General features: G+C 34.4%; 4 protein-coding genes, 4 non-coding genes and 1 pseudogene across 10 annotated transcripts in view; all 9 read right to left on the bottom strand.

Moving 5' to 3' along the window:
* LOC111777092 (bifunctional phosphatase IMPL2, chloroplastic) overlaps window positions 1-561 on the bottom strand; it is a 4764-nt gene extending 4203 nt beyond the window's left edge. The window contains exon 1 of the mRNA XM_023656532.1: window positions 89-561. Within this exon, the coding sequence (XP_023512300.1) occupies window positions 89-443 (355 nt within the window). The 5' untranslated portion in view covers window positions 444-561. The remainder of the gene's footprint in view (window positions 1-88) is intronic.
* A 1013-nt stretch (window positions 562-1574) lies between these two features.
* Window positions 1575-3323, bottom strand: LOC111777585 (late embryogenesis abundant protein-like). Its single transcript, XM_023657244.1, has 2 exons — window positions 2902-3323; window positions 1575-1977 (listed from the first exon to the last, which is right to left on the bottom strand). Exons 1-2 carry the CDS (start codon window positions 3289-3291, stop codon window positions 1750-1752), a joined length of 618 nt encoding a protein of 205 aa, XP_023513012.1. The 5' UTR covers window positions 3292-3323; the 3' UTR covers window positions 1575-1749.
* A 1148-nt stretch (window positions 3324-4471) lies between these two features.
* LOC111777448 lies at window positions 4472-9542 on the bottom strand. Of its 3 annotated transcripts, XM_023657061.1 has the most exons (5): window positions 9445-9542; window positions 8825-9116; window positions 8101-8544; window positions 5813-5859; window positions 4472-5729 (listed from the first exon to the last, which is right to left on the bottom strand). In XM_023657061.1, exons 3-5 carry the CDS (start codon window positions 8414-8416, stop codon window positions 4779-4781), a joined length of 1314 nt encoding a protein of 437 aa, XP_023512829.1. In that variant the 5' UTR covers window positions 8417-8544; window positions 8825-9116; window positions 9445-9542; the 3' UTR covers window positions 4472-4778. The 3 variants fall into 3 exon arrangements, with proteins under 3 accessions (XP_023512829.1, XP_023512828.1, XP_023512830.1); XM_023657060.1 differs by lacking the exon at window positions 8825-9116; XM_023657062.1 differs by lacking the exon at window positions 8825-9116 and having other exon boundaries at window positions 4472-5726.
* A 2159-nt stretch (window positions 9543-11701) lies between these two features.
* LOC111777909 lies at window positions 11702-11849 on the bottom strand (annotated as a pseudogene).
* A 410-nt stretch (window positions 11850-12259) lies between these two features.
* LOC111777948 lies at window positions 12260-12422 on the bottom strand. Its single transcript, XR_002812469.1, has one exon. It is a non-coding gene; the product is annotated as a U1 spliceosomal RNA (small nuclear RNA).
* A 1011-nt stretch (window positions 12423-13433) lies between these two features.
* Window positions 13434-13595, bottom strand: LOC111777908. Its single transcript, XR_002812434.1, has one exon. It is a non-coding gene; the product is annotated as a U1 spliceosomal RNA (small nuclear RNA).
* Window positions 13596-14802: 1207 nt separating this feature from the next.
* Window positions 14803-14964, bottom strand: LOC111777944. Its single transcript, XR_002812465.1, has one exon. It is a non-coding gene; the product is annotated as a U1 spliceosomal RNA (small nuclear RNA).
* Window positions 14965-16357: 1393 nt separating this feature from the next.
* Window positions 16358-16519, bottom strand: LOC111777920. The gene has a single exon (XR_002812443.1). It is a non-coding gene; the product is annotated as a U1 spliceosomal RNA (small nuclear RNA).
* A 776-nt stretch (window positions 16520-17295) lies between these two features.
* LOC111776749 (protein CASPARIAN STRIP INTEGRITY FACTOR 1-like) lies at window positions 17296-19632 on the bottom strand. Its single transcript, XM_023656088.1, has 3 exons — window positions 19436-19632; window positions 18440-18484; window positions 17296-17617 (listed from the first exon to the last, which is right to left on the bottom strand). The coding sequence occupies exons 1-3, from the start codon at window positions 19523-19525 to the stop codon at window positions 17483-17485; spliced, it is 270 nt and encodes an 89-aa protein (XP_023511856.1). The 5' UTR covers window positions 19526-19632; the 3' UTR covers window positions 17296-17482.
* Window positions 19633-21781: the final 2149 nt, after the last annotated feature.

Genomic DNA, 21781 nt, shown 5'->3' with positions numbered 1-21781 from the left:
AAAAAAAAAAAAAAAAAAAAAAAAAAAAAAAAAAAAAAAAAAAAAAAAAAAAAGCATAAAAAACCCTCCAACATAAACAAAAACATACTGAAATCCGCCTTATCAATGATCTCAAATTTCTTGCGAAAGTACTTCAGAATCACTTCCCCAGCAGCATCCGCGACCCTGTTCGCAACTTCGGCAAATCGATCGAGGTCGTGATCATCAAAAGCCATGTCAATGGAAGTGTCCACAATGTTAGAGAACTGGGAATTGGACGACATTACTGAAGAACCGAACTGGGAACGGCGGCAAGGGAGAGAAACGGAGAGGGAAGGAGACGATTGTAGTGATAAAGTGGAGAAATGGGACAAAAGAAAGGTGGGTTTAAAGGGAATTGCAGGGGTCGAAAGAGAGGGGAAATTGGTGGCGGATTGAGAAATTGAATGCGAAAGAGAGAACATTGTAGCGAGCAGGAGAGGGGGGACTGCAATGGAAGTAAAAGGGAAGAATCAGTGGGGGAGAGAGCGAGGAATCCGTGAAACAGTGGGAGAGGATGAGCGGGCCGCTGGGAAAGAGCTTTTGGTATTATTTTTGTGGGTTTAATTAATAAAAATACACTTTAATTTCCAATTTCACTAAAAAAAAAACACTTATTTTTATTTTTATTTTTTTTAAAAAAAACATTAATGTCAAAATTCTCCTTAATACCTATAATTTAATATATATATATATATTAAAACTCATTTAAATAATATCTATACATTTTTAAAATGTAATAAAGAAGTTTTAAAAATACTCTAGTTCAGTAATTTCGACCTCGTATATCAGGTTGACCTTTGGAATATGATGGCGGACTTAAAAAGTCACTTAGAGACCCTTTACGACCAATTATTTCGAATAATGCTTGCATCCTCCGTATTACCGTGGCTACTGGCACAAGCCGATCCTTATTCCCTAGATCCCGTCTTTGCTTATTCTTCGGGAAAAGAAGTTCATGACCTGTAGGCCTTCGCTTTCGCTCATAGCGAAAATTTCCCCACTACTGTCTCCCATAGGAGTTTGGGTCGTGGACTGATCATCCTCTCGGACTAACTACTGATCATCCTCTCGGACCAACTACTGATCATCGTCTTGGTTAGTTATTGCCTCACCAACTAGTCAGACGAGAGCCCCTCCTTGGACGGATTACTCCTTTTGCTCTTCAACAACATACGAAGTATTAACAACCGTTTCCAACTTTTATTCCAAGTTTTTACGCGTTACGGTCTGACTTGTAATAAACTTTTTATTTTTTTCTTTTTTAAGTTTACAGGCATTCTCGTAAATATTTTGATTCCATTATTATAAGGATAGTTTTAAACCTTTAAAAAAAGTTTTAAAATATTCCGAGAATTTAAAACAATTTAAAATTGTATTTTTTTAATAACAAAATATTTAATAATTTCCATTAAAAAAAACTAGCAATAAATATATTCTGAAAATTTTAAAAATATAATTAAAATTTTTAAATAATAAAGTACTAAATATTAATAATATTTTGATTAATTTAAAAATATTTAGTAATTTCAAAGCAACCAACCAACCAACTAACCTGAAATTAAAATAAAAAAAAATATATACAAAAAAGAGTTCTACAAATTAAATTCAAACAGAAAACCACACACTTCCAAGATAGTTGGAGACATATCCAACCAAAACCACACCCAAATTCATAAAACACAACATATCATTCATATGAACACTAATTAACACACACACATTTGTGGACTAATGGTGGCCAGGAAGTTTCTCTTTGATCTTCTCCAGAACCCCCTTCTTCCCATGTTCATGGTGTTCCACGTCCACCGTCGATGTCACGGTGGTACTCTGGTGGTGCCCCGCCCCCGTTGTCATCGTCGTCCCTGCCTCCTTGTGTTTTCCTGTTAACTTCTCCTTTATCTTCTGCGTCAACCCCTTCTTCTTCTTCCTCCTCCCGCCTTGCCCGTCGTCCTCCGACTGCACATCATCATCATATCTTCAAGATCATTCCCTTATCGTTTTTGAAGTTCAAAGGATAAACATCTAATAGATTTGACACTTAATAACCCGACATGGACCAAAGGTCACGTTACTTACTTCTCGTTTCGTTTCAAAAGAGGAAAGATATGACAGTGAAAAGACTTCACATCATTGACGGTGACCTGACATTTACCTATATCCTTGTGACCAAATGATTGCGTTACGTACTTCTCGTAACGCGACTGTAACCCAACATTTACCTATATCCTTGTGACTATATGATCACGTTACTTGCTTCTCGTTTCGTTTCAAGGAAGAAAGATTTATGATGAGGAAAGATTTCACATCATAGACAGTAACCCGACATTTACCTATAGCCTTATAACCAAATCATCAAGTTACTTCTCGTTTCGTTTCAAAGAGTAAAGATTACATCGTAGACCGTAACCCGAGATTTACCTATCATTGTGACCAAATGATCACGTTACTTACTTCTCGTTTCGTCTCAAAAAGTAATCAAAGTAAAGATTACATCATAGACAGTAATCCGAGATTGACCTATATCATTGCATGACCAAATGACCACGTTACTTACTACTTGTTACAAAGAGTGATCACAGACCGATACGAGTTCTTTCACGCATGTTTGACCTTACTTATTTCTCGCTTCTATGTGGAACTATCCTCACTAACCAGTTTTTTTTCTAGATTTTTGGTCACCCATCACCAATATATGACTCGATCACCGACATGATTACTCCAAACAAAACATGTTTAACTTTAGAGTTCAATTCTTTTAAGTCTATTATATCCCTTATCATCGGGATAACTTCTATTCCAACGTGATCTCTGTTCATTAACATACCCTTTGTACCTCTTTTTTACTCGAGTGTAAAAGCTCCAAATTCATAATTTACTCACCGAGCTAGAGCTGGAGCTGCTAGAACGAGCCAGGGAGGCATCATGGCCTTCCCTAAGGGGCTGCGTCCGGCCAACAACGTCCCCGCCACTCGACACGGGCTTGGACACAGCGGTGGCAACTCCGGTAGGGTGCATAGGGTTGCCCAATTCCTCACTCATCTGAACCGGGCCCCCAACGGGGTTGAACCCAGTGGTGGAAACTCCGGTCGGGTGCATGGGGTTGCCGAATTCCTCACTCATCTGAACCGGGTTCCCAACCGGCTGGGACCCAGTGGTGGCAACTCCAGTGAGTTGCACGGGGTTGCCGAATTCATCAGTCAGCTGAACCGGGTTCCCGCGCTCGTCAGTCAGCTGGACCGGGTTGCCGAACTCGTCACGTACATTCGCCATTGTTGAAGGCTCTGAAAATTGGTGAAGCTTTGAAGTCGAATTAAAAGCACAGAGGTTGGGGGAATTTAAATACAGATGGGGTTTGCATGTAAAGGAGAGAATTCCACACGTGTACACAGAATAGATATGAGCTGCCCACGTGTGGGATGCCTTGGGACACGTGTGCATTGGTGAGGGTTTGCATGGGTTTTTGGATTGATGATGTCGGAGTTCTCATCACCCTATTCTGTTACAAACGACAGCCTTCTTATTATTTGTTCTTTAAAAAATCCTTCAAAATTTTATGTTTATTTTTGTATTTAATAAATACGAAATTAAAATGTATATTTACCGTAAAAACATTGTTGAACTTTTTTTTTAAAGGTTAAAGCGTGTTAATAAAACTTTAAAAATAAAGAGTATTTTTAAAGAGTACTTTTGAAATAAAATAATAATGGTTTTTATCCAAAACTAAAGTTTTTTTTTTTTTTTTCCACAAGCAGCAGCTAGTTTAGGACTCAATTTATTAGCCTCACAGATAATTTCATTACCCTCACGAGCAAGATCAGGTCCTTTCATTACCCTCACGAGCAAGATCAGGTCCCTATTACGAGCTTGTACACACGCTTTTAGAGCTACTCGGTTAGCTACGGCACTTGGTGCATTACCCAAGGGTGCCCCAAAGTTCCTCCGCCGAATTGTAGTACAGAATCATCTCCAAAAATCTCGGTTAGAGCAGGCATATGCCAAACGTGAATACCACCGGAAGCCACTGGCAGAACACCTGGTAAAGAGACCCAATCTTGAGTGAAATAAATACCGCGGCTTCGATCTTTTTCAACAAAATCATCACCTAGTAAATCAACAAAGCCTAAAGTGATGTCTCTTCTCCCTTCAAGTTTACCTACTACGGTACCAGCGTGAATATGGTCTCCACCAGACAGACGTTTTTTTTTTGGTCAGTTGAATATTGTTATCATCGGTCAATAATACATGTTTTACGTCAATAATAACTAAGAGAAAATAAATGAAGAAAATTAACCAAGAGAAAAATGCAATCATCAAGGGTAGATAAATAGATCAAATACAAATCATTATATTAAAAGTCGATGGTTCAATCAAACTAAAAAAAAACAAAAACAAAAATGTTTGTCAATAAGATGACATAAATAGAGGGGAGTATGGTGCTCACAAGATCATAGGAAGATTGGGGTATTGGAATCTGTTTTACACAAAAGAGAGTGTGAAAGAATTTCAACTCAATAACATTTATATATATATATATATCATATCTTTGATATGTATACAGACCTTTAAATTGGAGTTATGAAGTTGACTCACAATTCCTGTTTCATGAAACATTCAAACACTACAAACAATTCCTGGAAGGCACCCGGATCGAGGGAGCAGCACCATTTCGCTGCCTGCAATGGACCACGGAACAGAGCTGCTTATGGCCATGGTTCCCCTGTTTCATGAATGCGACATGACGGGACTGTTAAAATCTTTCATACTTTGCTAGATTTTGCCCAGAAGAAACCTTTCCTTCTTGTGGAGTGATGATTATCAGACATCACTCTAGAAGATCCCTTCGAGCCGAAGGAGAAGTGCCGTTTCAAGAACGGCTTTCCTGAGGAGCTTCTCGTGCTAGAACTCGCAGACATTCTAGAGCCCTTTTCGAGACGGGCATGGTTTTTGAAAGGATTGTTTGCTTCAAAATGGCTATCTGCATTACAGTTTTTGGATCTCTTGTATAGACTCTTCCAGTCCATTTCAGCTTTAAGCGCCTTTTCGGACAGCTTCTGCGTGTGCTTCTCCCCGAAGGTACAAACGGGACAAGCGGGGTCGTACTTGTAAATCTCGGGTGTCATACTCTCCAAGCAATCGGCATGATAAACATGTCCACAGGTTAGTACAGCAGCAACAGAAAGCTCGTTGTTAGCAATGATCCTTTGGCTACTCCATGAGGATTTCTCGGTCAATAGTTTTGAGCAAACTCCGCAAGTTTGCAAATCAACTGAGGAGGTTGAAATTCGACTACTAGACCTGGCTATTTTCTCACCGTTAAAGCCGAAAGAGTCACTATCAAAAGACCATCTTTCTCGATGAGAAGTGGCCATGAGCTCAGAGAAAGCATGGACAGACCAACAATCTGAAGACCCTCCATGTGAGTCACGGACCGATTCGTTGCTCCAAGAGGGAAGCCTTGGTCTATCTTCAGAAGCTAAATAGCTACCTGGTGATTTTAATCCTCGGATTCGGTTGTCAGAACCTTGACGCAACAGCTGATGTCCTGGAGATCGATGGGTACATCTTGTTAGGGATGAATTGGTTGGAGGCAGATAGCTCTGTGATGACAAAGGAGAGGTTGACAAAGATGAAGTTGAAGGCAATGAAAGTGACAATTTTGCAGGAGACTTATATGAGGCTGTGGGAGAATCCATAGCCTCCTTCACCTGCTTGGAACAGAGAAAATTGCATCTCAACGGACCATAGGACTATCGGGTTTAGAAAAACTTAACTGGAAAAGACCTTATGTTACCTGTTCTAAACTCACATCTGTGGATACATTCCTTGAATTTGATTGACCTGCCATGAACAACAAGCTGATGTGAGACATGAACACAATAAAAAAAGGCTACCTGTCTTTAAACTGGTAATTAAACCATTTAATCAGGTGGAGGGGAGAAACAAAGTATTTGCAAGAATCTTCAATTGAACAAGTTTAATTTGTAGAAGGTACCATCTTGTATCCATAAGGTTTTATAGAAAGTACCATTAATAAACCATTTTTCTCAGTTATTTGTCAGCAAAATAAGAATCTCAGTAAGAGCAAAAACCAAGAATAATACCACTAATTTAATAAACATTGATAAAAACAAATTTAAGAAAAAAACTCCATAATTGGATACCATGAATTATTATCTGGAAATACAACCTCAACCGCCCCTCTCCCCAGAAAAAAAAATGAACAAAAAAATAATTTCATTTTCTTCAATCCTTTGTCTGTTCAATTTGCACAAACTTGCAAGTTGCACACATTAAGGATTAGACGTGGTTGGATTTAGTTGAGTAGGGTTAAAACCAAAGACCAAACTGCACAGATAAGATAGAAACCAATGATTTCCGACGGTTTACGAAGACTTATAGACTGAACTATAGCTCTTGCAATAGGTAGGCAGACTCCAAATTGAGCAGCTGTTACCGTTTATGCATGGGTAAACAATATTGATCAGAGAAGGGCAACAGACAAATTAGACTGCAACGCAAGAGAGAGAGATAACGGTGTGGGTGGGTGGTGCTGGTAGGAAGAATGAACAGTGGAGAGCGAAAGGATTCGAGAAAAAATGGAGGTAGAAATTAGAATAATGGGGTGGGTGAGGCAGGGAGGAGCAGTGCTGGTAGGAAGAACGAGCGATATTGAAAGTGAAAGGATGAGAGAAAAAATGCTGGTACTGATAGAGGTGATAAAGTATGGTAGAGAAGCACTTTTAGTAAGAATGAGGGGAGACTAAGTTGAGAGAGTAAATAAAAGGTGAGATTTGAAAAAGAAGAAAAATAGCAATGCATTATTAACAAGGGTCACCAACCAACCAATCAATATTTCTACAACTGATTTCATCACTCGTAAGAATGAACTAATGCTAATCATGTTGGTCCCTCTCGGTTTGATCAGTCCTTTTAACAATTAATTCACCCCCACCACATATTTTCAATAAAGAAAACATTGGTTTGGAACCCTATACAAGGGGTGCAGCTCGCCTCTATTTCTAAGAGTGCTTATGCACTCTACTCGTTACCAATAAACGACGAAGCCTTGAGCGGAAGGAGGGACTCGAACCCTCAACCTCAAACTAAAAAGCTAGTTCGGTTAACCATGGGGATAGTAATGAGAGTAATGGGGTAGGTGAGGCAGGGTGGAGCAGTGCTAGTAGGAAGAACTTGCGATATAGAAAGTGAAGTGTAAAAGATAAAATGAAGGTACTGATAAAGGTTATAAAGTTGGGTAGAGGAGCACTTATAGTAAGAACGAGAGGGAGATGTAGTTGAGAGAGTGAGTGAAAGTGAGGTTTGAACAAAAAGAAAAATAGCAATGCGTTATTAACAAGGGTCACCAACCAATCAATCAGTTTTTCTACGACTGATTTCATCACTCTTCAGAATGAACTAACGCTAATCATGTCGGTCCCTCTCGGTTACATCGGTCATTTTAATAATTAATACACCCGTACTACATATTTTCAATAATAAAAAACAAAAACATAACCAAAAAGCTAGTTCGGATAACCATGCATTCCAAAAAAGCAGGAAATTTCCATTTGATGTTCGATGCAAAATAGAAAAAATGCCTACACACAAAAATCAGAAAGAGACGAACAAACTGAGCCACAGGACAAAACAAACTAGAGTAACCAGAAGTTGCAATAATTAGAGACCTAGATGTTTTGCTAGCTATGTGGCAGGTGCCATTAGAGGCTTAGTTGTTCTCCCATGTTCTTTTGCTTGCTCAGGTGAGACAGAGTCGAGTATAATCTTTCAAGTACTCCCTTCTATTATTTTAGAAGCGACATTGTGTCCATGGAATTTCTGTCATATCTTCATTGATGTTCATGCTTTATTGATTCTAAACAATAACTAAGATCTAGGTTCTTTAACCGATGAGATTGAAAATAAATTAACAAAGAGTTCAGTGCATGCATACTTGTTAAAAACAGGAGACTGAAAAATGCAAAATCAAATGGAGAATATAAAGGGGAATGAAAAAGTAAGATTTTTTCGGAGTTTTATTCGAATTTAGAAACTTTTAAATCCTACCATCTGGGTGATTACCTGAACTAGGAGTCCTCAAATTATTAGTTGTGCCTTCTGGCGGTGGAGACTTTTGCCATGTACGTCTACGGAGATGTTCAAGTGGACTTCCATCCTCGGACGCATACGCTGACTCATATTTCAGTTCCACTCTATCATTGCGACTAACACCATCAGAAAACCAATTTATCGAAGTCTCTTCGCCAGCTACTCGTCCACGATTATCCCATCGAAAGCTCCAACTAGGAGAATACCTCATATTCCTACATAAGGTTTCACTTCCAGATCCACTAACTATAGTATTTTCCCTAGCAGCAACACAACACGCAGATCCCATGCTGGAGAAGGACCAAGATTTTGGTTTTTATGACTTCGCCACAAGAGTTGCTGAAGATCTTCAAACGTAGAACTTTGAGAATAACCCCAGCACCATGCCTCTCAAGGAAACGCCAAACTGTATATTACCTATAATCATGATAAACAGAGATTATCATAAGATAGGACTATAAGGCCAGGAAACGATATAAACACTAGAATATACAGAAACCCATCCACAAATCATAGAAAACCACCTAATTTTTTCAATGTAATAATATCATTTGATCAAAACCTCTTAATCCAATATAACTTAACTACACGAACCTTTTCCAACTAAAAATAGAACAAAAACAAACGTGATTCTCAAAGTTCAGACAAAAGCATCTCCTAAACTGAAGAAATAACATTTAGAGTACACAAAAGTTACCCGATGGGAAATAAATTCTTGGATTTCGATTCCCATTTCCAAATCACTATATGATCACCACCACACAAGAAAGCACATCGACCATAAGATGGAAATCCTAAGCTTTTCCTAGTTCTTTAAGCAAACCGGGACTTCCAATCAAAAACACCCTCCATTACAAACGCGTCGAGTTTCTACCTTCACCCAATGGGTATTGGTACTAATTAATCACACTCACTGAAAACACAGACAAACACAACCGCACAAGAAACTCTTCTTTTCACGGAATAAATGGACACAGATTCGGTTCAATCTGCAAAATTTGTGGAAGCTGTGAGTAAGTCTAAATTGAAAACCCTAAAATTAGAAATTCGAAAAAGAAAAACAGAGATTCAATCGCTTAAACAAGTCAGCGAGATCCGAACAATTAGCATACAATACGCAAACAAATTCAATCAAATGCCACCATAAAAAATAAAAACTAAAAATTAAAAAACTAAACATACAAAACCAAAAACTTAATACTGAAAACCTCCAAACTAATGAAAACAAACAAAAAAACAAAAGCCTCATTAGATTCTGAAACTCCATTAATTCAAACAAAAGCAATCAATAATATACCGAAATGATCTAAAGCGTACCTTCACAGAGCCCAATCTCAAACTCGAAAGAGAGAGAAAGAGGAGAGAGAGAGAGAGGGTTTTAGAGGGAGAAATGGAGGAAGAGGGCTGAAGCTGGTTTTCTTCACAACACAGAAAGACTGAAAGGGTAGTTCCAAACGGTTTAATTAACGGCGTTAGGGCATTTGGAGAATCTTCCACAATAGTAACGTTTCGAAGTTAACGGCGGTTTAAGTATTCTTTTTATGTACGGTCGTTACTTCGGGGCTTTTCCGCCATGAAGCCTACGTGTATTTTATTATTATTATATTTCAAATTACTTTAAAAAATAAAAATAAAAATAAAATAAAAATTACTCAAAAGTATGCTTTAAGTAGCTCTGTACTTGAGCACTATTATTGCTATTTATATAAATAAATAAATAAATAAATAATATATATATATATATAAAGAATTGGTGGTCCAATTATAAATTCAATTTAAAAAAAAATTAAAACCCACATTAATAATTATTTAAATAAAATGTTTAAATTTTCATAAATAAATTAATTCAAATTTTGTTTCTCTTAATTAATTTCATGTTTTAAAATTGTTAATATATTTTTTTTTTCTTTTTAATTATATTTTTATTTAAGTAGTATTGATGAAATTATAATTTTTTTAGAGAGTAAAATAATACAGAAAAAAAAAATAATTACTAAACATTATTATTATTATTATTATTATTATTATTATTATTATTTTGTAATAAAAAAATGAAATAAAAATATTATCAAATGGGTCTTACAAAACTCAAAAGTTAAAGGTTAAAGTAATAAAGTACTTTAAACTTTAGATTTATTTCATTTATATATTTTAAAAAATTAAAAAAAAAATACTCTTAAATAGTTTTTATTTTTATTCCTTAAAATAAATTAAAATAAACGTGTAAAACTAAAAGACCATACCATCATTTACATAAATTAATATTAAATTAATATGATAATTGATGTGTTAAAATTAATTATTTAAATATGAAATAAAAATAGAGAGTGAAAATTAAGCAAAACCATGCTTTTCACATTACACGCAAGCATCCCACTACTTTTCTTTTATTTTCCCTTTTTATATTTTATTTTTTTAAATATGTATTATATATTTTTTTAATATATTTCATTTAAATTTTGTTTCTGATTAAGGATATCAATTATTATATGAATTAACAATTATTTTTTAATTTAGAAATATAATTAACAATTAAAAATTATAATATCATCAATACTACTTAAATAAAAATATAATTAAAAAGAAAAAAAAATATTAACAATTTTAAAACATGAAATATAATTAAGAGAAACAAAATTTGAATTAATTTATTTATGAAAATTTAAACATTTTATTTAAATAATTATTAATGTGGGTTTTAATCTTTTTTTTTTAAATTGAATTTATAATTTTAAGAGTATTTTTTAATTTTTGCTATTTAATTTTTTAAAATATATATTATTTAAATTTTGTTTCTGATTAAGGATATCAATTATTATATGAATTAACAATTATTTTTTAATCTAGAATTATTGTTTATTGTGTATTTAATAATTTAATTTATTTATATAATTGATTTAGCTAAATTGATGTGATAATATATTTATAACCCACAAACTAATTGTGGTTAGTATTATTAATTAATTTAAGAACATTAAAGATTAGTATAATTATGATTTTATAATCTCGTATAATTTATAATAGGATCGTCGAAAGACAACGTTAAGTATGTTTAAATGGGCCAATTGCTTGTCTTTTCTATATATTTGTCCCGTTTCTTCCACTCATTTCTTTCGATGTGGAACTCATATAAATTTCCTACGTTCTATATATCTTCAACATATCTTTTTTTATTTATTAATTATCGATTATGCTAGTGCGGTAGTATTTGATATTTATATTCGGGTTCTAAAGTTCGAAAATTCAAATTAATTTGTTTGTATCATGAAAATTATATTACTCTATTTGGAGTCCAAAATATAAAAGCATATCGATATAAACAAACACACTACGACAACGACGTCTTCATTAAAAGAGTCCCACACAAGTCCATGAATTAGCGTTAAAAAATAGGAGGGTCATGGATGCTTGTCTAAGACATGCATACATGTACTTTCAATGAATCGAAAAGTTGCGTGATGAACAAAATTTTGAGATATCAATTCAATAAATATCGACTATGACTAAATAGTCGTCCATATTCATCTCTAGAATAAATTGTAGAGGGACTGACTCCATTTCTGTCTGGCTTGAGGTCAAAGTACAATCCTTTGAAGTTGCATAAACACATGGACGTATTTATGGACCGACCTTAAGTGAGCACCCATTCGAAGTGCAATGGAAGTCACTAACCTAGGCCATGGGCCTTCATGATCGCCCCAACACCCCGTCCAGATAAGTATTCTAACATGTGGCTCATTGCTTTCATTTTGTACTCATTCGACCATCTTTTCTTCAAAACTTTATCGATATGGGACAAAGGCATACTTGATGACCTAATCAATGGGTTATATTTAAATTGGAGATACCGAACCTAATTTCTACCTTCTCGTGGAGTATATAAGATGTGAAGATTCATGGAGTATGTAAGATGTGAGGACTTAATCTCGATACCATTTGTGGTATCATGACCTGATTTCTAGTCGAGATACCATTTGATAACCGTTTTCGAGATACCCGATTAAGAGAATTCTGGATCAAATCTATAGTCAAACAACATGAAAAAAAAAATGGTAAAAAATTCATATTATGACTTGTATCAAAATGCCAAACTAGAACAGAGACGATGAATGATTAGAAGACTTTGAAATGGGTAGAGGCCGCGCGTACGCAGGCCCCCACTACCACAAATTATGACGTAGGCTCTGCCACGTCGGACAGACCTTAGAGTAGCACCCCTCCAGGAGTGCAATGGAGGACACTAACCTAGGCCATGGACCTTCTTGATCGCCCAAAAACCCCGTCCAGGTAAGTATGTTTATTGAAGCCTGTTGCTTTCATTTTATACTCAATCGCCATGTATCTTCTTTTAGATTCTGTCGATGTGGGACTACTAGAAACTAAGCCTTATTCAGCATTTTCAAAGTGATAAGTTAAGTTTTAAAAAAAATTTAAAAATATTTAAAATATTGGTAATGTGTAAATATCTGATATTTGAGATTCTAATTCTGAATGTAATATGTTAGTGGATGATAAAGTTTCTTAAAATTAATTAAAAAATGAACAACTCGATAACTCAATCCATAATTTTGAACTCTATTCATGTTGTTCGAGACACTAAATATTTAAATAACTTTAACCATATCTTTTGTGATGAAATAAATGATAAAGATCTTAATATTTTATATAGTTATAATCCCATATCGATACGTCTACTACTTTTTATACATTAATTGTCCCTTAGATAAACATATATCTAAAATAATAGTATTTAAAATAAAAAGTGAATATAATTAAAAAAAAAAACAGTAGAGAGAATAATAGAGAAAATAAATAAATGAAAAGAAAAAGGTGAAAGTGGGGATAATTAATTTAGGGATGAAAAATAGAGTGGAGATTAAGCAAAACCACCATGTTTTTCCCCTTACACGCAAGCATCCCAATACTTTTTTCTTTTTTCCCCTTTATTCTTTTCTTTTAAAGATTTTTATTTTAAAAATAAACATGTATTGTAATTTTTCTAAATATATTTTAATTAAATTTTGTTTTATATGTTCAATGCAAAATAAATAAACATCTAGAATCGATTTAAAATGCAAAAATTTAAAAATTTTAATTACAAATTATTTGTTAATTTTTTTATATAGTTTGAAAAATATTGTTAGTACAATATATTGCTTTTGGAAAGAATAAAAAAAGTACAATTAAATGGTAAATTTTATGTAGTATTAATAAGATAAGGAATAATATTAATACAACATATACAAATTATATAGTAATTATATTTAATAAATATAATAAATACTTTATGAAACTGACTGGTTTGGGTAGGGGCCGCGCGAACGCAGGCCCCCGCTGCCACAAATTATGACGTAGGCTCTGACACTTTGGACAGACCTTAGGCGAGCACCCCTCCGAAGTGCAATGGAGGTCACTAACCTAGGCCATGGGCCTTCATGATCGCCCAAAGACCCCGTCCAGGTAAGTATGTTTAAACGGGCCAGTTGGTTGCCTTTTATACCCATTCGTCCATTTCTTCTTGTCGCTTCTTTCGATGTGGGACTGATATTCCACTTTGGGCAGACCTATTTAGTTTATTCTTTTCTTGAAAATGCCTTTTTTCCCCTCTCTTACTTTCGGCAAATATATAAACTTCGTTCGGATTTTTAAAACAAAACAAAACTCTACCATTCCATTGGTAGAGGGATTCCGTGACTTAAATATCCAACTTCAATTATAAAATTATTAATTATCATTATAATAGAAAACAGTAACGCCTATATCATCGCTAGCAGATATTGTCTTCTTTGAGCTTTTCATCTCAGGCTTCCCCTCAAGACTTTAAAACGTGTCTGCTAGGGGAAGGTTTTCACACCCTTGTAAATGGTGTTTTGTTCTCCTCCCCAACCAATGTGGGACATCATAAATAGTATCGGAGCTAGACACCGGACGGTGTGCCAACCTTCTCGCTATCTCCGAAGGGGGTAGATACGAGGGATGCGTCAGTAAAGAAGCTAGGCCCCGAAGGGGGTGGATTTAGTAGCGGTCACACATCAATTGGTGGGGTTAGATTGTGATGTCCCACATTGGTTGGGGAGGAGAACAAAACATCATTTGGTGTGGAAACCTTCCCTTAGCAGAGACGCGTTTTAAAGCCTTGAAGGAAGCTCGAAAGGAAATGCCTAAAGATACAATATCTGCTAGTAGCTCGAAAGGAAAAGCCTAAAGATACAATATCTCTGCCAGAAGCTCGAAAGGAAAAGCCTAAAGATACAATATCGGTGGATCTGGGCCGTTACAAAAACAATAATTGTGTTAATTTTTCATTTGAATTAAAAAAAAAAAGTAACAAATATTAAATAATTGTGTTGATTTTTCATTTGAATTAAAAAAAAAAAGTAACAAATATTAGAAAATAAATAGTAGTTTAGATGATGATAATATTTGTAAAGAATAATAAAAATAAAAAAAAACAAATTAATAAGCTTTTAAAATTATTATTTTGCTCTTCTTTTATACTCACATTTAATTTAAAGTTTTAACCATTTGAGTTGTAAATTAAAAATTTTAACTACTAAAGTTGTAAATTGAATGTTAAAACAATTATAATGGTCAAATTAAACAAACTGGGAATTATATAATTCTTTGCCCTTTAATTATACACCATACGTGGCACAGATTTTTAACTTACATAGGGTAGGGGCCGCGCGGACGCAGGCCCCCACTACCACAAATTATGACGTAGGCTCTGCCACATTGGACAGACCTTAGGCGAGCACCCCTCCGAAGTGCAATGGAGGTCACTAACCTAGGCCATGGGTCTTCATGATCGCCCAAAAACCCCGTCCAGGTAAGTATGTTGTAACGTAGCCAGTGGCTCGGTTTTTATATCCGTCCGTCCGTTTCTCCTTTTTATTTCTTTCGATGTGGGACTGATAAACTTCCCACAATTCCATTGAGACCTCCGGAAAATATATAATTTCGTTGGGATTTTTAAACCAAAATAAAAGATTAATTGTTCTAGCCTCTAAGATACGGTGACTTAAATATCCAACTTCAATTAAAAAATTTATATATTTATTAATTATCGATTATTCTCTATGGTAGTTTTTTAGATTTATATTTCTACGTTTGTATTTAAATATTATTTGATAATAATTTAGTTTTTTTTTTTAATAATTGAGAACATATTTGTTTTATTTATCCATTGAAATTTTAACCAAATTTCGAAAATAAAAATATTTTTTACTCAATCTTTTTTAAAATTATTATTTTTATCTTCTCTGTTCATGAATTAATACAAAATTTCATTAAATGGTATCTAATAGGGTTATTACACGTATAAAAAAAAATGGTTATTTAGACAATTAAGGAGCTATCTGGCCCTATTCATTATCAAAATCATCGAAATTCGTGGGGTTCTAAAATTTAAGAATTCAAATTAGTTTGTTTGAATCATGAAAATCATATTACTATGCTTTTTTGACCCGTTACATTTCATCGTCAGTTTCATGGTTTTTAAAACGCGTCTACTAAAAATAGATTTTCACACTCTTACTCTTTGGGGCTAGCATTCTCGCACTCTCATAAGGAACCAACCAACCAGTGTGGCACGTATATCCATTTGAAAAATCACATCAACTCAACTCTAGCACTCTCATAAGGAACCTACCCACCACTCTTTGGGGCTAGTATCAACTAAACTCTAGCACTCTCATAAGGAACCAACTCACCACTCTTTGGGGATAGCGTTCTCGCACTCTCCAACCAACTAGTGTGGGGCTAGCGTTCTCGCACTCTCCAACCAATTAGTGTGGATCCCACATATATCCATTTGACAAATCATATCAACTCAACTCTAGCACTCTCGATCAACTCTAGCACTCTGATCAACTCTAGCACTCTCATCGAGAACCAACAGAACCAACCAATCCAGAACGGTGGATTGGTTTTGAGTTAAATTTAATTTATGCATATATTTTTAAAATTGGATAAAAAATCCTCTTACATTTACATTAAAAAATCACATTGTTAGCACTCAAATATAATTACATTTCAAAATTTATAATTATATGTTTTAAAATATAATTACATTTCAAAATTTATAATTATATGTTTTAAAATATAATTACATTTCAAAATTTATAATTATATGTTTAAAACAAAATAATATGAATAACCGAAATACTAGGTTACAAGTACGTTCTTTAAATTTAGTTAAAATGAAATATTAGATTTAAACTAAGATTGGATAGGGGCCGCGCGAACGCAGGCCCCAACTGCCACAAATTATGACGTAGGTTCTGCCTCATTGGACAGACCTTAGGCTAGCACCCCTCCAAAGTGCAATGGAGGTCACTAACCTAGGCAATGAGCCTTCATGATCGCCCAAACACCCCGTCCAGGTAAGTATGTTTTCACGTGGCCCATTGCTTTCATTTTATACTCATTCGCCCATTTCTTCTTCAAAATTCTGTCGATGTGGGACAAACAAACTTTGAAACTAATCCTTTTTTTTTATATACAACACATTTTCCTTGGGAATTTTAAAGCAACTCTCTCAATACACACTTCATTGAAAAAGAAAACTATATAAATTCCAATTTTATTATTTTTTAACTTTCTAATTTTTTCATAAGGTGCGGATACTTTATAATTTAACGATCGATTTCTACCATCTTCAAATGTCGGGTGTGGGTACTTAATCACCAAGTTATATTCATATTGGAAATACCCGACCCGATTTCTACCTTCTTGTGGGGTAAGTAAGATATGAGACTTAATCGCCCGATACTGTTTGATGACTTGATTTCTAGTGTATAAATTGTGAGGACGTAATAGCGAGATACCATATAATGTCCTCCAAGGCAATCAACAACGAAAAAGACAGACTTGGGTCATAGCTACACCCCATGACCCAACTGGGTCCCAAAAAGAGAAGCAAACCCAACCAAGGTCGAGGCCGAGCCTAGTCCATATGGTTTGAGGATTAGCCCGATTTAATCCTAAAATCCCATATAAATACATCACTGTTGATTAGAACATAACTCAATTGATTAAGATATATATTTTCAATTAAAAGATACAAGATTTGAATGTTAACCTTAATGGGAGTGAAATCAATACCAAAGTAGTATTAAAAATAGACACTATAATCATAAGATAACCTATTCCAAAATGCACAAAATGTATACATCAAAACATTACTAAAAGCTTTATATTCATATATATATATCTAAGTCTGTGACCATATTATATACTATATATATTATACATATACTACGAAACACATGATATTTCTGATTATTTATTTATAAGCTAAGGTAGTGGTAAAGGAGTCCATATTGGTGATGGATTCTTTTGTTTTTTTTCCCTCTTAGTTGGGGATGAGCTTGAAAGGAGGCTTCACAAAAGATGGAGATGGATCATATCTTCCATAGTCTTTGGTGTTTACCCTCAAAAGCCTTTCGTGGACGTCCTCCATTTCATCTCGTGTCGTCCTCTTTCGACCCTGATGATCAAGTTCAAAATTTTATCGAAGTTACTTAGGGTTTGGGCTATTTCCTAAACATACGGCTTTTGAAATTTAAGCTTATAAACACGGCTTCTACCGATACGAGTATACACAAATTGGGTTGGAAATTGTTTTTTTAACCGACCCAAAATTTCGAGTTGGCTGGGTTGATGACTATAATAACCCGAATAAAGCTCACAATCGAACCAAACCCAACCCAACCCACTTGAGTTGGGTTGACTTGACCAAAATAATGTCAATCCGTGAACTTACTCGAATTTTATCAGTTTTCCAAAAATCCAATCAAACCCAAATCGAAAAAGAATAAATCTAACCAAATCCAACCTTTAGTTCGGATTGGTCAGGTCCTCGAGTTATATGAACAACCCTACCTACTGATAAGTTTCGTCTTGTTATCCATGAAAGCCACGTCCATATTTGAAATCTAAAAAGATGTAGGTTTTGTCTTTAAATTTTGATTAAAATTTAGATGGGTTTCTACAACCGATCTAAAACAACAAAAATATTGACAAAAAGAGGCCCGTTGAACGTTAGGGTTTCTATAACTGAGCGAGAGACGTACTACTTAGGCTTTAGACCTACCCGTTTCAAAACATCCATTTTTCAAGTCATACCGTTAATCTAACTTACACCTACACGGTATAATTTTGGTTATTCATAACAAAAATTTTAGACCAAATTATCACAAATAAGTTTCATATAACTTTCAAACATCGACACGAACACAACTATTTCATTACGAGTCACTCAAGTGGGTTACCCAAACAATTAAACTTTGGATTTAATGTAAATACAAACCTCATGCACAACACCATTAACAACCTCATGAACCAGCTTAGAAGGNAAAAAAAAAAAAAAAAAAAAAAAAAAAAAGTGCTTATAAAGAACTTACTTTTACTTTTACTTTTACATTAAAAAATCAGTAATTTTTTTTAAAAAAGAACAGACCTTATTTCTCTCCTTAATTTACACGAATAACATATACTACGCATGCAAATAAGATACTCTTTAGTTGTCGGAAACAACATGTTTGAATAAATTTTTGTTTTTGTTTTTGTTTTGCTTTACTTTTTTCTCACTGAAAAAGTAACAATCCAAATCGAAGTAGCTTTTAAAAATGGTCGATACACTTCCAATTAACACCTCGAGTTGGTTTGGGTTTAGAAAGTGTATACCGTGACATATTTGAGAGTCGTTTCGATAAATAATTGAAGTCAGTCTTGTTATATTTAAAATGTAACCGTCCAAGTCCACCACTAGTAAATATTGTCCGATTTTACTCGTTACGTATCGTCGTTAGCTTCATAGTTTTAAAACACGTCTGCTAAGGAGAGATTTCCATACTCTTGTAAGAAATGCTTTGTTCCCCTCTCCAACTAACGTGGGATTTCACAATCCACCCATATTGGCATACCGCCTGATGTCTGGCTCAATATCATTTGTAACAGCTCTAGCTCATCGTTAGTAGATAAGAGTGTGGAAACCTCAACGTCGATACATAACGGGTTAAAACAGACAATATCTACTAGCGGTGAGTTTTGACTGTTACACAAAATCACAAAATAAACGAAAACGTCGAAAACCCACATGCAGTGTAAATGGTGGATAAAAACAGGGTCAAGTTCACAATGAAACACGTACGACTTAGAAACCTTCAACACTTTCAAAATAAATGAAAACGTCGAAAACCCACCTGCAATACAGATGTTGGATAAAAACGAGGTCGAGTTCACAACAAAACATGTACAATTACGAAATCTCTGACACTTTCAAATAAGCAAAAGCATCGAAAAACCCACCTGCAATGCAAATAGTGGAGAAAAACGAGCTCGAGAGGAGGAAGAGGAGGAAGAAGACGAAGCCGAGCTTATACTTGAAAAACATGATTCCCAAGTATGATAGAAACAACCTTAAAGATTGGTCTTTCTTCTTGTTCTTGTTTTTCCAAAGAGCATAGAACCAAATGATGCTTCCTCTTATGTATGACTTATAGATAAGCTAAAATTTGGTTATTAATTATAAATTATAATTATAATTATTATTATTATTATTTGATAAATTACTTTAATGCTTTTTTAATTTAAAATTCAAATGAAAAAGGGAGAAAGAGACCACTTTTCTTTTGTTGGGGCACTAAGTCTAAACAAGCTTTAGTGGATTTTTAAGATATATAATTGGGATTAGCGTCCACGTGAAATTACCTCATTACCCTTCAATTAATGTGATTTTTTTTTCAATGAAACTTAATTTAAAAAAATTAAAAATTAAGTAATTAAATAATTATTAAATAGGAGATTTAAAAAAANAAAAAAAAAAAAAAAAAAAAAAAAAAAAAAAAAAAAAAAAAAAAAAAAAAAAAAAAAAAAAAAACTCACGACCCATTTCATAAATATTTATTTATTTACCAAAGTAGGTAATAAAATAAAATAAACTATAAGTAGAAATAATAATTATAAATTTAATTTTCAAATTCACTTTTACCCAAATTTCAAATTTACTTTGTGGGTATTTAACCAAAACAGTTATTTAACAAAAAAAAGTAAAAAAAGAATTAAATGACTGTTTGGCAAAACCCCCTTGGGATTTGGAAATATTCTTTGACATATTGAAGGAAGAAACAAAGAAATAAAAAATAATGAGATATTGGATGTGTAATTAAAAGGGAATATAAGGACTGAAATGGAAAAGTTTTGGGTCTTTTTTGCAATTTCCCATAAGTGGATTACATAATTAAATAAGCAAGTGCCTTAAAAAGGAGGGGAGGAGTTAGGTTGTGTTATAAAGTAAGTCTACGTGGAAATAATAGGGCCATTATTATAAATCCTTAAAAAGATAAGGACTACACACCAAATACCACTAAGAATGACCCACATAATTGCATCAATGGAGAATAAAGAGACTCTTAGATTTTACCACTAAAATAATACCCCCTTCTTCCCATATTTACCTTTATGTGTATTGCTTTTAATCTTTCGGGTGAAGAATTTGATTGTGAGATCCCATGTCGGTTGAAGAGGGGAACGAAACATTTTTTATAACAGTGTAAAGAATCTGATTGTGAGATCCCACGTCGATTGAAGAGTGGAACGAAACATTTTGTATAACAGTGTAAAGAATCTGATTGTGAGATCCTACGTTGATTGAAGAGGGGAACGAACCATTTTTTATAACAGTGCAAAGAATCTAATTGTGAGATCCCATGTCGGTTGAAAAGGGGAATGAAACATTTTTTTATAACAGTGCAAAGAATCTGATTGTGAGATCCCATGTCGGTTGAAGAGGGGAACGAAACATTTTTTTATAAAGTGCAAAGAATCTGATTATGGGATCTCACATCGGTTGAAGAGGGGAACGAAACATTTTTTATAACCATGCAAAGAATGTGATTGTGAGATCCCGCGTCGGTTGAAGAGGGGAACGAAACGTTTTTTTATAACAGTGCAAAGAATCTGATTATGGGATCTCACATCGGTTGAAGAGGGGAACGAAACTTTTTTTATAACAGTGCAAAGAATCTGATTGTGAGATCCCATGTCGGTTGAAGAGGGGAACGAAACATTTTTTTATAAAGTGCAAAGAATCTGATTATGGGATCTCACATCGGTTGAAGAGGGGAACGAAACATTTTTTATAACCATGCAAAGAATGTGATTGTGAGATCCCGCGTCGGTTGAAGAGGGGAACGAAACGTTTTTTTATAACAGTGCAAAGAATCTGATTATGGGATCTCACATCGGTTGAAGAGGGGAACGAAACATTTTTTATAACCATGCAAAGAATCTGATTGTGAGATCCCGCGTCGGTTGAAGAGGGGAACGAAACGTTTTTTTTATAACAGTGCAAAGAATCTGATTGTGAGATCCCATGTCCGTTGAAGAGGGGAACGAAACATTTTTTATAACCATGCAAAGAATCTGATTGTGAGATCCCGCATCGGTTGAAGAGGGGAACGAAACGTTTTTTTTATAACAGTGCAAAGAATCTGATTATGGGATCTCACATCGGTTGAAGAGGGGAACGAAACATTTTTTATAACCATGCAAAGAATCTGATTGTGAGATCCCGCATCGGTTGAAGAGGGGAACGAAACGTTTTTTTTATAACAGTGCAAAGAATCTGATTATGGGATCTCACATCGGT

This window comes from Cucurbita pepo, chromosome LG16 (genome assembly GCF_002806865.2).
Source record: "Cucurbita pepo subsp. pepo cultivar mu-cu-16 chromosome LG16, ASM280686v2, whole genome shotgun sequence".
In the NCBI taxonomy this organism is placed as follows: domain Eukaryota; kingdom Viridiplantae; phylum Streptophyta; class Magnoliopsida; order Cucurbitales; family Cucurbitaceae; genus Cucurbita; species Cucurbita pepo.
This window is presented reverse-complemented; position numbering and strand designations above follow the sequence as displayed.

Coding starts and splice junctions, on each gene's coding strand:
- LOC111777585 (XM_023657244.1), bottom strand. CDS start 3,291: ATGGCGAATGTACGTGACGAGTTCGGCAACCCGGTCCAGCTGACTGAC. Junction 1,978..2,901: donor GCAGCTCCAGCTCTAGCTCG/GTGAGTAAATTA, acceptor GATGATGTGCAG/TCGGAGGACGACGGGCAAGG.
- LOC111777448 (XM_023657061.1), bottom strand. CDS start 8,416: ATGGGATCTGCGTGTTGTGTTGCTGCTAGGGAAAATACTATAGTTAGT. Junction 5,860..8,100: donor TTTGAGGACTCCTAGTTCAG/GTAATCACCCAG, acceptor TGTTCATGGCAG/GTCAATCAAATTCAAGGAAT. Junction 5,730..5,812: donor CAGATGTGAGTTTAGAACAG/GTAACATAAGGT, acceptor CTCTGTTCCAAG/CAGGTGAAGGAGGCTATGGA.
- LOC111776749 (XM_023656088.1), bottom strand. CDS start 19,525: ATGTTTTTCAAGTATAAGCTCGGCTTCGTCTTCTTCCTCCTCTTCCTC. Junction 17,618..18,439: donor TTAATGGTGTTGTGCATGAG/GTTTGTATTTAC, acceptor CTTGATCATCAG/GGTCGAAAGAGGACGACACG.